This window comes from Plodia interpunctella, chromosome 27 (assembly GCF_027563975.2).
Source record: "Plodia interpunctella isolate USDA-ARS_2022_Savannah chromosome 27, ilPloInte3.2, whole genome shotgun sequence".
Taxonomy (NCBI): Eukaryota; Metazoa; Arthropoda; class Insecta; order Lepidoptera; family Pyralidae; genus Plodia; species Plodia interpunctella.
The window spans coordinates 4324354-4338735 of NC_071320.1; the positions used below are offsets into that span (position 1 = coordinate 4324354).

A 14382-nucleotide genomic window follows, 5' to 3' on the forward strand; every position below is an offset into this window, starting at 1 on the left:
TTCGATCATATCTCGAAAAGGTTATTAAATGTTATTTTTTAAAATAGATCTTTGACAGGTAAATTTAATTAACTCGTTATTGGGAGGTAATGTCCCTATTTACCAAAGAATGGGTAAATTCACCCTCGATATGACAACCCCGGAAAATCGCATTGCGCAGGTCAAATTAGCGTCAATTTTCTTTGACAAATCAAATAATGAACTAACAAAACAAAATTTGCACACGTAAAAGTGTAAAATAATATAATTCGCTTAGAATTAGCTAAGAATTAATTTAAACATAAGTTGACAAGTAAAGGTAATATTTTATTAATTTTTATATGTAGGTACATTTATATCCGCTTAACCAATCGTCCATAAATAACTACGAATATAAATAATTAATTAAATTTCTTACATAACCGTCGATTCAAAGACTTATTAAATAGAAGTTAAAATGTCTATGAAGTTACTTACCACGTGAATCTTATAAATGGCTGAGTTTTACAAATATAATATTCATTACTACAAAAACATTTATTTCAGAACTATGGCTACAGGAGGTTCTGGAGCTGTATTTTTCCTCGGCACACGTGCTCATTATCAGGTATTTAATTCAGTGTAAATAAAAATATTATTCATATGTCATTATTACCTGGTTACTTTTTTTTGCAATAGAAAACAAAACTGTTTTTAAATTATTTATTTTGACGTAATGACAGTTGTTGATTTTTTTTCTAAAAATGCAGGGTTGCATTTAGGGACCGAGGTTGATTAAACAAAAAAATATTTTACGTGGTTTTGTTGGAAATATTTTGCATAAATTTAGTCTAGATATTAGATTTACTTACTTTACAAGTTCTTGTAGCAAATAAAATAAAACAGATTTTTCTTTACCTTAGAGTAATTAGTTTCTAACGCACTTCGGCGTAGACCATCCGCTATAAAATTGTTACCTACGTTACAAATTAATTCCATTAGATTAGGTCAAACAAATTGCCTAGTGAGGAAGTCATAGGTATTAAGAATACTTGTAAAATTTCTACAGTGTACATGTATCTATAAATCTATTGCAGTAAATAAAAGCATTTTCCTTTTTTTTTTTCAAATTGCAAAGAATACTTACGAATCCAAGCATTTTCCTTTTAAGGTGCTCCAACAGCCAGAACAGTCGTATGAAGCGGAAAACGGCAACGCCTCAACGGAGACCATTTATCAAAACCCGACAGTTCGCGAGATTTGGACGGACAACGGGCAGAGCGACAACGTCAGCTACGTCAGCGAGAGGACGAATTGGAGTTACTGTGATAATGACGCCTCTGGTAATCCCAGTGGATATGCGTAAAAATTGTCTGAAAATTACGGGCTGTGACGTTGCCAAGCCCAGTCAACGTCAAATAAAATAACCGTAAAATTTTTATTTTAAATCGCCGATACCCTCCTTAGGAATGCTACTGTTAATTAAATGGCTGTGTGCTTTAGTCGCTTCGTATATAACTACCATGGGAGGATCCCAATCTAGGGCAGAAGCCACGGAACTTTTGCAGGAACACACGCCATATATATATTTGTATGCCTATATAGGTATATTCTCGCCACAAAGTGCGATACGGTTCCCAAATAATATTATAAATGTGGAAATAAAATTCTTAACTAGTTACCTCTTCACACATCTACTCAACGAATGTTCTTGAAATTTTGCATACATGTAGTTTGAAGTATGGAGAAGGACACAGGGTACCTTTCATAAAATAACTGTTCCCGTGGGAAAGCTGGTACTTAGTTGTATAAAATATTTTTTTTTATTTCAGACGATAACAGATTGGAAATGGGCGGTGTTATCAAAAGGAGAAACAAACGTCGCCCAAGTGAGACGACACTGTGTGAGAGGGACAACGAAATGAAACCAGCCCTTCTCAATGCCTTAGACCGGTGAGAATATGTTACGAAAATTAAAAAAAATATATTGTTTACTTGGATAATATACTCTGACGTCAAAAATTTACTTACACAGCCACTACCGACCTACCAAACTTTACCAAAGTGCAGGTCACAAACAACAAACTTGTTAACTAGATTCGGCTGTGATTTTACGACCGGCCGCCTAACATCAACACTATTTAAACATGAGAATTCTGGTTGCAAGGGTTTTTGATATAAAACTATGAATTAATATGAAGATAGAAGTTTAAACCTGTGTATCGAACACCGAGAATATTTATTATTATTATTACATTGATTACCTTTAAATATTATAATTTTAAAGGTAGATTATGTAATAATTTGAATTTACTTGAATAATTTAAATAAAATATTGATTTGTGGAGTCAAAAATATGAGTTTTCATTTTAAGTTATTTTAAAAAATAAATTAATTTGTTTTAATATATGTATATATTTAATTAGTTTAAGCATTGTAATATTTATTATAATAATTTATTTTATTAGAAGTAGTAAGTTTAAACTTCTATCTACAAATTTAGTCGAACAAAGGAGTATTTAAAATTTATATCGCATAGTTTCCTTTATGATTGCTGTTTGCTTTAGTGACTAAATGTACGTAGAATGCCTTTGTCTCATTAACAAAGTGATGAATCACTAGTCTAGAAATCACTAGTATAGTTTATATAAAGGGTTCTGTACCTCCAAAAGATAAAAATGTCTAAATCCGGCACCACAGCAACTTTTGTCCGAAACTACTGAAACAAAATTATAGTGCTCACCTACACATATTAATATTTTGCGTTCTTTGTTTTATTGAACCCATAGACAGTAACTTAAAAAATGGTTTTGTGTTTAGTTCTTTTTTTTTTATATATATAGGTACTATTTATTATATACTAAACCCATGCAAAACCGATCAGCACAAGTTTGACGAATGAGAAAGAAAGAAATCATTTATTCGGGCAAAACATATAAAATTCAAACTTATGAGTGACAATACAATATTGTGTCAGCCAAAATGGCGACCAAGTTAAGATGTGTAGAAGAATCGCAAGTTAGATTGTATATTTTTTGTGAAAAAAATTGCGAATCACGAAAAGTAGAATAAAACTTGCTTGTTTTGATGTACCCAAGTAGTCTTTAGGAGGTTTCTGCATTTGATACCAGTAACCCTGTATAAGTTAAGTGGCTCAAATCCAAAATTCTTTATTTAATATTGGATGATATACACATCACTTATTGCCATCAAAGAATTACTTAAACTAAGTCTACCGCCGACTTCCAAAGCGCTGGTGAAGGAGAAGCGGATGGCTATCCCATAGCGGCTACGTGACTTGATCTCATGCTTACTTCGAACTCACGACCCCTATCTAGATTTCATTATTAACGTGGTACACGCTAGGCTAAATTTACCAGTAAAGTAAAAATAATAAATATTGTAACTACTATTTCTCGAATTCTTGATTTAACTTCTCTCCTCACACTTACCATCAGTCGAATATCTCCTAATTGCTGATACATAATATACTATTATTTATATCAATTGTGATCAGGGGTACGCCAGTAAGCATGCCCCTCCGCCGCATCTCGCCGCTCAGCTTCCTGTGCTCGCTCGCGCGGCGCAAGCGCACCTCCCCCCCGCCCCCGCCGCCGGCCCCGCACTCGCTGCAGCACATCGAGAGCGCTCTCACCGCTTGCTCCTACAGGGAGTCGTGTCGGTGTCTCGACTGTCAGGTAATGTCAGACATTGAAAAACTTTATGGAATATCAGCCGAGACTATGGCGGTTCGGCTGAATTAATTCATCTCTTTTATGTCTTACGCCTTACCTAGCATATTGCTTGTCCTATGGTAGGACAAACACATGAACTTAGGTAATACTGGAGCCCGCTGTGCTAAGAACTTGATGGAGTTGTAGAAAAATTGTGTAGTTAAACAAGCACTTTATTATTTAAACCACTTATTTTAGAGAAAATTAACCATTTTGTTCCGGGGTTCGCACAGAAGAGGAATAGAATATTGTAATAATTGCCATATACAAAAGTTAGTTATTTAAAACAATTTTTGTCTATGGTGAATTTTAATCGCACAGTATCCATTGTTAGCCTACATAAGTCAGTGAAGGTGAATGCGTACCAATCTTTTGTGAGATAAGACGCAAGGTTTGGCGCCTATCCAGAATATTATGCGAAGTAGCCAATACGGGAATCGCTTGAAACCGCGTGTGTATTTCCGGTTGTGTAGCAATAACAACTGAATATAAGCGAGGCCCTTTTCAGCGGGGGATATAAATTTTAAGACTGGTCGCCTGCTTTACGTCAATCCTCTTTGAGAATGCCGTTGTTGCCTATTAGCAAGACTTTTCTCCCTTAAAAGATCGGGAACGTTAAGTTATGCAGTAGTCCAATGATTCTAGGGCGGAAACCACACACCTTCATCTGCCGTACCATTATCTAAATGTATAAATACAATAAGTGAAAATGAAACAAGGAAGTCTGATTCATATAATATATTGTCTTATCTCAAAAATAACGTATACTTCAAAGCGATAAACTACAATTAAACTAAATAGTCACGTCAAGATCTTATCATTCTAACCAGCCAGGTGCTTAAAAATATCTAATTGTTGTATTTTATTTTAACATCTGGTTAGAAACTGCGATTCCTATTTTAATTTTTAAAAATAACATTTATTTTTCACAACAATATTTTTATGATAGAGTTATGAATCCGTCAATTTTCTTTTAAAAATATTTTTTTTCAAACACACAGTAGCATAGGTATTTTTTGGTCAATGTTATTAAATAGTCAAATAAAAATGTAAGTTTTTGCAGTTATAATCAAACATAGGACACAATAGACGTAGAATCTGTGACAGCATAATATGATAACACTGAAAATAGCTCCATAAACAAGCAAATGTGTAAAGTCAACAGTGATTTAAGGATTTAACAAGCCTATATGTAAATGACAACAATAGTGGTCCTTATGAATATTTTACATACAGATTTACAAAGAAAAGCCCACCCAAATTGGGCTTATCCCATATAATTTATATATTATGCATAGAATATGAATATTTTATTTCTTCTAAGTTCTAATGATATATTCAAATTGGTAACTTTTTATTTGTCAATAATTATAGAACTTTAATATTAAAAGGCATTTTATTTGCAAGTTGAATTAATTTAATTAAAGCTCTCATTTATTTACATTTATTGCTGTACAATGCACCAACATTACTATAATTTATTAACATTTGTGACAAGAAATGTGTAGAAATAAGATGAACTTAAAAACAATTCAATCTGCTTTAATTTTAGTATTTATTTACCTATTAGCTTTCACTACAAAGAAAAAGTGTTTTCTGAACAAAAATATTTTTATTTAGTATTAATTAAACAAATGTCATTAAATAAATAAATCAATGAAACTGAAAAAATGTCACCATTATTAATCTTGTCAATATTAAATGTTGATATAAATAGGGATAAAAATTAAATGTCAATATTATTTTTGTTAGCAATGTTACAATCACCTTGGTCTGGCCCTGGCCTTATTAAAAAAAAAAAAAAGACGTTACAATGTTAAAATAATTAAACTTAACTAAAATTGTTCAATAATTTAGAAGCCCTTGGATTTTAATACAAAAAGATTTTGTCCTTCCATTTTCCCTACTTTTTAACAATTTCCATTTACTTGAACAACATTTTACATTCGAAACTTAAATTTTAAAAACCAATGAACATAGGGTTATTGTCATTACCATTACACCATGTCAATTTCCAAACCAATTATGGCACAACAAGAAAAAAAATCATTCAACAAACTTGTCTATGTCAAATTCTGGATTCGAATCGGTCACATCTTCAACTTTACTTTTTTTCCTCTCCTCTAACCTCACACATTTCAAGCATTTCTGTCCTTTTCGTAACCAGCAACATCTATGGTAAACAGAGTTGCATTTTTCACACATGATGGCTCCGTTATCAAACGGATATATAACCTCATTGTTACTGCAAATTTCACAAATGTATCCCTTGCCTGAACACAGAGCACAGTTAGTTATATGTGCCCGGCATAGTTCCGTTAACTCTGTCAATTCAGATTCTAACGATCCATCGTTGATTGCTTGTAAGTGTGCCATGCTGTATTTATTATTTACATCTCCCAATTGCACAAATAATGGAGACAAAAGCAATGTGCCTTCAGGGCAGGCACAAAGGTACCGTCTCATCCATTCCAAATCTTTTCTCATCTTATGCACCCATTCCAACTCCGCTATAAACTTGAACAGTTTAGAATTAATCCTCTCAACATCTATATACGGACGTGACCACGATAACGTCAACATTTGGAACGCGAGACGTGAAATGTACCGCTTCTCCCAATCCCAGTTATGTACAACTCTAGCGGGTATTGCTGATAAGTCGTTCCAATGGCACGTAGTGCAGAAATACAGGCCGGTGTAGTCACACAAACGAGGATCATTCCATGTGTCTTTAAAGGTCAAAGCCGTGTGGCATTCAGCACACTTGTAGTTCTGTGCTGCCAGACCCTTTTCTGGACATATTGTCATCTCAAACTGACCTTTATCTGTCATAACAACATGGGCACACATCCTACATATGTCGTCAACACATTTATAGTGACACAAATATCCACAATCATTACAAATGTATGACGCTTGGACAATACTCCATATAACACCACTGCAGTGATCGCAATACTGTTTTCTGTTACTCGGACTGATTTGACGCTCAAAATGATGGCCTTTTATGGCTACCTGCTGGCGATTTTGACCATCATTGTCCTTCAAATCCTCCAAACGGATTCTCAATTCGATTAAATACCTCACTAACCATTTCCTTTCTTCTGAACACTGAGGGCTACTTAAAACAAGCTCCTTGCATTGAATTATAGCTTTTTCTATCTCCTCTCGCGTCGCCGAGCTGTGTATCTTCAATTTCTTATTGGCTATGGATTTGGGGATATTCGAGTCGTAACTTTCGTCTGCAGAGACACAACCGGAAGTCGAGGAAGAAGAAGGGCTACCTGAAGCAACTTCAGCAGTCCTAGGACTGCAGCATATCAAGCTGTTGCGATATTTTGGAGAATCGTTCGCCAAAGCTGCAGCCATGGTAGTAATTACGTCGGATGTAAACACTATTTTCACATCACAGTTTCTGAGACGTTTATCGCGGAACGTTATTTCATTTTCGTCAGCTATTTATGAGAATAAATAGCTTTGAATGATGTCGTTGAGGGCGGAATTGGTTTGTCACTGAATATGATTACGCCTCATTATTCTCAGAATCTCAGGGGTTTCCTTTGTTTTGATGAAATGTGGGATTTTCAATCGTAATTTTGTTCTGTCACTTTTGACAGATACAATGAGTTTTGTTCCTTAATGTTGCCTCACCTGATTTACGTTCCATTCCATTGACTCCACAGCGATCTTTACCTTTTTATTTTTAAATAATTAACATTTTTGTATGAGGGCGTTCTTTCATAAAAAATATTATCAAAATATCATGAAAAAGAATGTTCGGTTTATATAAAAAAATAGTACCTAACTTGGAGTAAAACGAATAAATATATATTTCAGTCATATTTATAAAATCGAAACTTCTCAAATTGGGCAAGCATGCCAATATTCAGATATAACAAACGTTTCGTTTCGACTTCGAACTAAAAGCTACGTTTAGCGACATAGGTACATATACATTGTTTTATAAAAGTACGCAAATAGGATGACATCATTTTGTGTGTCTATCACCTACATTTTAATGATCTAGTTAACTGACCTGCGACCTTACACGTGCAACAATTATCTAATATAATATTTGTAATAAACCTATTTAAATTAGTATTAAGTATATTTTTTTGTTAATTTAACAATTAATTTTTCCCTACCGTGAACACATTCGTGTCTCAAAATTTCATTGTGTTTTAATAATAAAGCTCAATAGCTTTTGTTTTTTATGTTTCAATAAACAACATCGACTTGCATGGGTACCTCCACTCTCATCTGTTTTTGCCGCCAAACACAGCGCTTGCATTGTTGCGAAGGTGAATCAGTGATAATATTAGTATGGAAGTGAGTGGTTCGTAACTACCATTAACATAATTTTTAATATGAATGCTATTCATTTTAGGTTCCTAAATCGAACTGAATTGCATTGGAATCGCGTTCCGTAAAAGTTAATGGTAGGGTAGGTCTCGATTCCACATTTTTTTCGAAATTCCCGCAGAGCCGTTACTTCGAATGCGATGACAGCGATTACACGTCTGACGACAGCGAAGATTTTGCCACGCGATTTGTGGCGACCGTCGCGGGACAGGTCACTCGTGATGTGGAGTACGGCGTACATGACGACGATGATGATGATGAGGTATAAGCTCCATTTTTATAACAAGCTTTTATTGAAAAACTAAATATAAATAAATATGTATGGACAAATAGATTGGAGCTAGCCCCAAAGTAAGTTCGAGACTTGTGTTATGGGATACTAACTCAACGATACTATATTGTATAACATATACATTTATAGATAAACATCCAAGACCCAGTAGTCACTGAGAAAAAGATCATTTTCCATGTTGACCTGAACCTGTTGATTTGGACGGCCACTGATATTTAGCGTGTACAGTCAACAGCACATCAACCTACGCAAATTCATTGCAAACTCGCCGCAATTACCGCGCCGCCGCCATATTGATTCGTGCAGTGTACGCACTTGATGTGCTGTTGACTGTACTCTATTAATGTTATGTGTGTGTCTGTAGCGTTTTAAATAAACAGGTATACTTCTATTCTGTCATACAGGTATTCATAGACAATGTGCCTGATGATAACACATCCACAGACATGTTGCTAACCACAGAGAAAATGTCAGTATCCTCAACATCTTCGGAACCGGAGCCCATGCAGTTGGAGGTAGCCGCTGGCACGCCAGTGCTTCTCAATTATCTTCTGACACACCCAATCACATGCTCTATTCAGTAGATATGGAAGTCGGTGTTGCAGACTTCTTTTAGGCCGCACACTAGCGCCACCACTTGGTTCACGGGTTTCTGTGGCCACCGATTTTGGTTAGGTAGTTAACGGTGACTACATTGTGTTTTAGAAAACTATTATTCCGATAAAATTATGTATCTAGTGTGTCATAATTTGACAAGATCAGTTTTTATTATCCCAACTAAAAAATGCGAAAGTATGTTTTTGTTTGTTACCTCTTAACGCATTATCTACTGGCCCGATTGTTATGAAATTTGTGAACACACGGGTGAAAATAAACTGGAATAACACATAGGGTACTTTTTATCCCGAAATTCTCACGGGAGCGAATCCCCGGGGCGCAGCTAGTTGCCAATAAATAAATCGATAAAAATGTGATGGTGGCGCGAGATACGGTCTTAAACGGACAACGGAAACAAATTTTTTAAAACATGACAGATTTTTTCATTAATATCCTTATGAAACAAAATGTGATTGTAGCAAAAATAAATCAACTATCTAATTATCTTTGAATGAACGCCTTCAAACGATAAATTTGCTTCAGATGTCCCCTTAAGTCTGTCTTGCCTATTACCAGCATATTCTAATATAACAAATATATAGTAGAAACACATAACTACCTTCGTAAAATACCTTTGATTGTATTCCTAAAGCATAATCATGCTTAATCTTTGTGCAGCGCGGGATAAAGAAATTACTTAATTAGCGTAAAAAGCTTTTCAGTATTTGGTAATTTGATACTTCAATAAATTAAGATAGGTATTACAATATTGATAAGGTAAAATATTGATAATCACATGCTGCCATGTAGAATTGTAAGATTCGATCTCAACTTTTTAATATAAGAATATTAAATTAAATTGCCAATTATGCAGGAGGCTTAATCTGATGTGAGTCAACCAGTTATAATAATTAATACAAAATGGCATGGCTTCTTGACAAATGTTTTTACACAAATATTTTTTTTTATTACAATGACATTAAGTAGTTAAAATACATACGTGTGTGACAGTGACATTTTATTTTATCTTATTTTAATCTGATGTCATTTTATAATTTTTAAATATGTTATTATTAATATTTGCATGCTGTCGACAACGGCTATACAGGCTTGTTCCAAACCATTATGTGAATATTGTGTTACCTACTCTATTTAAGCAAATAAAATAATTTGATTTGAAAAAATATCGGTCATAGCCAGCAAATTGAATAATTTTCAAATTATATTGTATCATAAGTTGTATTGTAATTAATTAAATGATAATTTTTTGTCAGGTTATTTTTTAGTATAAGAGCACGGCCTTATATAGATTGATTAGCTATATATTAATATAGCTAATCAAAAAGGAACTGCCCGAAATTGAGTGAGGAATAATATTTAGGTAAATAAAATATGAAAGTATTAGGGTTTAGATTACAAGTTTATTTGTTAGACAAATTAAAAAAAAAAACCCGTCTTTCAATATTCATTTCGCTACAACTTTTGCATGGCTGAACTGATTTTGATCAAACATAACTGAGAATCACCGCATAAAAATTAGCTATCAAATAAACAAAACCGCATCCAAATAGGTTTACCCGTTAATTAGCTACAGTGACACGTACACAGACAGACACACTTAGCGGACAAACTTGTGACTTAATCTTTTTGCGCTGGGGGGTTAAAAAAGAAAATGTTACGAAGAACCTGTCAACGCTGTATGTATGTAAAACTATTTGGACATTAATTTGTGCACATTGCCGTTTTAATATACGTTTTTGTATGTAGCTTTTTGTGACGGAGGCAGTCTTTCCCGATTGTGGGAGCTAGAGATACAGAGCTAAGTGAGATGTCGTTTTTTCACCAGACTTAACTGATTTTAGTTTTAAGACTAGATTAATATTTGCTCAGTAATATTTACATTTATAAATTATTGATATTTACGCTCTGATTTTTATTGTACAAGCAATAAAATTATTAAATCAAAAACTTGTCTTTACATTCATTTTTTTTTAATTTAAAACCGAAAAAAAAACTTGTAAATTCAGGATTAACTGCATTTTTGTGGAAAACGACGATAAAAAAAAACCAGTTTACTTCCAAAGTATGTATTCAGTATCTTCAACGAAGAATTACACAATATAATAATTTTAGCTCCTTAGTATCATAATGTTAAGATAGTTCTTTGTTCCAACCAAAAACATTACAACTAAATACACAAAAAGAAAAAGAATATTTACACCATAAACGCTAAATTAATCCATCTAATTATATTTTTAAAACTAGACATTTCCAATTGTAACGTAATTTTTTTGAACTGAGAATGAGAAATCAAATATTGTTCCGTTGACCACAGACAACAAAAACCTCTATATTTATGGTTCTTTACGGTTTTTTATGACAAGCAGCAGTCTTTATAATGTAGTGACTGTTTAATTCACTCGATACAATTTATACGTTCAGTGCACATGTACAGCGTACATGTTTAGTGCACGAGTACTGAACAGTTTTCTAAAGAAAAAATTACACACACACACACACACACATTGAGCTAAGAGCTACTTTTGTTATTTTGTAATAAATCGGTTAGACATTACAAAAGCTGTCTTAATGCTCACGACTGCCTGAAAAGGAGTATAAATTATATATATATATATATATATATATATATATATATATATATCTATGGTCTTGATCGGGGTCTGTAGCCGTGACCTCCAGTATAAGAGTCCATTGACCATTAAACTACAGAAGACGCAAAAAAATGTTTAAGATTGAACTTTATTTGAGATTCGGGTCCTAAACTTGCGAGGTATTCGAATAGAGTAACGGCAGCCATGTTTTTTTTTTAATTTACTAACATTAATTTAACACGTAAGTACTAAAATCTGAACTATATAAACAGCCTGTATATGTTAAAAAAAATTATGCATTTTATTAAGGTGACAACTAGCACGTAAACTTCATAATTTGTAAAACATTAATAAATTTAAATCGGAAATTCAGTCCATGATAACATTTTATAGAATTAGACAAAATCGTATTCGAGCTCTTCTAACATTTACCCATGGAAAAACACATACATTCAGCTTGTTCTACAACGCGACTTTATATGCTACAAATCGCTAAAAAAATCCCCGTTGTGTAGCAGTGATACACATTACTGAACAGGAATACATAGTACAGTCAACAGCACATTAACACACCCAAATTCATTGCAAACTAGCCTCTATTACCGCGCCATACAAGTCCATGCGGGGTAACTTGATGTGCTGTTGACTGTACCATTGAGTAACATTATTCCATGTTGGGAGGAAGATATTATGATGACAGTTGCAATGTGTGTGTGAATTTTTCTCCCGATGTGTGGCAGTGTTACAAATCGCGGTGTGACACAAACAATTCCATTAATTCATGGACTGAATTTTCCTTTAAAATTATTAAAACATCACAATTTAACTCTATCAATGAGGTAATCGATTTTTTATTAACTATTTTCCAATTTATAACTTCTATGCTGTCATGCTCTCCTTCCATTATTTGCATGTAAAGTACGGTCGCCTGCTAAAGTGCAGTCATACTTTTGAACCATATTCCTAGGAAATATAATTCAAAAGTGTTGCTGGACTTTTGTAGCCGTCCGTACAGTCGACAACATACAGGATGTAACAAAATATCTTTATACATACGAAGTTTGAAGATACGGTACAGTCAACAGATCATCAAGTTACCCCGCATTACCTCCATGGCGCGCTAATAGTGGCGAGTTTGCAATGAACATGGTTAGGTTGGTGTGCTGTTGACTGTACCTTGGGAAGGTTGGTTTCCCCTTACAAACTTTGAACATCTTAGTAGCTATCTGCATGCCAAATTTCAGCCCGATCGGTCCAGTAGTTTGGGCTGTGCGTTGATAGATCAGAGTCACGTCACGTATATATAACGCAAAGACTCTCTGATCTATCAACGCACAGCCCAAATTGTTAATTTTGTATGTCGCCGCGTATGTCACCTTAAACTATACAAAATTTAGCTAGCACGTTTTCTAAAGCCTTTCGCGGCTTAGGGCACTTACGAGAACATTAAAAACAATTAACTATTTAGTCAACATATGTGCATACGTCTCCTTGCATATTATAAAACATAGTCCTTGATCGTCCGCGATAAACTCATAAATATTGCACGGATTTTCACCAATAGATAGTGCGATTCCTGTGAAAGGTTTGGCTGTATAATGTGTTACACCGAAAACTTCCTCCGAAATCACTGTATCATTTGAAAAAAACTCGCATCAATATACGTTGCATAGTTTTAAAGATTAATTAATACATAGGGACAGACAGACAGCGGGAAGCGACCTTGTTTTATACTATGTAGTGATAACGTAGGGAACGTAGGGAACAAATGTCTAGCTATGCCGCTCCCGCCCGGCCCTGGCTGAAGGCAAACCCAAGTGCTGGCTTGATCTCGTCAAGGATGACATGCGTGACAATGGTCTGACAACTAGGGATGCCGAAAGTGGAGGAGAAAACGAAGGAAAGCGGTGTCTTGAGTTCTGAACTTCCAGCCGATGAATCAACCGGAATAACGCTCTGATGTGTGGTATCTACTATCAAAATAAATCTGTGGTTATGTCTCCACTGTTTACTTTTGAATATCCTTGTGTTAGACTCTGTATCACCCGTTGCCGACAACACCTAATCCGACAGCACTTTATCTAATAGACACATGTACACAACACATACTTAATCCTACACTAGTGACCTGCCGATATTCCACTTTGGGTTTCGGCTCAAAATAGGTTGAATTCTTCGGGCCACAAAAATTCCAGCAGCTCAGGTGAAACATACAGTTCTCTGTCCCTTTTTCTCGTATTAAACATTAATGCACCATATTTATTTAGCTACTTAAATATCGAAACTTTTATAAACGTAGAAATCTTAAATAGAAAAGTATATTATATCTAATTTTATACTAGTACTAGTCGCTTTGTATGTTTAGGTCGCTAGGTCAAGATGAAATGTAATGTGTAGTCTTGTCTTACACAGAGTAGAAAACTGATTTTGAACAATTTTTTTTGCTATTGCATTACCAAATATATTGTTCAAGATTGGTTGATAAACGCCCAGTGTTGCTAGCCGATAGTAGACAATGCAACTCAACTATATTCTATTCTTTATGGACAAGACTTTATGGCCATAATATGATTAGGTATCTAGATAACTATACAAATTGAGTACTGAATATAATCAATATTGTATTATGATGCGAGCGCGCAATTTGCATCGCCCATGAGGTGGGATAAATAAATATATTAGGACAAATCACACAGATTGAGCTAGTCCCAAAGTAAGTTCGAGACTTGTGTTATGGGATACTAACTCAACGATACTATATTTTATAACAAATACATATATAGATAAACATCCAAGACCCGGGCCAATCAGAAAAAGATCATTTTCC

At 34.3% G+C, this 14382-nt stretch overlaps 2 protein-coding genes across 2 annotated transcripts; one reads left to right on the forward strand and one right to left on the reverse strand.

Annotated features, from left to right (window-relative positions):
• The first annotated feature begins 151 nt into the window (after window positions 1–151).
• On the forward strand, window positions 152–10632 carry LOC128681406 (uncharacterized). Its single transcript, XM_053765267.1, has 7 exons — window positions 152–298; window positions 526–586; window positions 1130–1301; window positions 1791–1911; window positions 3476–3656; window positions 8176–8316; window positions 8751–10632. Exons 2-7 carry the CDS (start codon window positions 530–532, stop codon window positions 8928–8930), a joined length of 852 nt encoding a protein of 283 aa, XP_053621242.1. The 5' UTR covers window positions 152–298; window positions 526–529; the 3' UTR covers window positions 8931–10632.
• Window positions 4416–7315, reverse strand: DEF8 (differentially expressed in FDCP 8 homolog). Its single transcript, XM_053765266.2, has one exon. It carries the CDS (start codon window positions 7059–7061, stop codon window positions 5739–5741), a length of 1323 nt encoding a protein of 440 aa, XP_053621241.1. The 5' UTR covers window positions 7062–7315; the 3' UTR covers window positions 4416–5738.
• Window positions 10633–14382: the final 3750 nt, after the last annotated feature.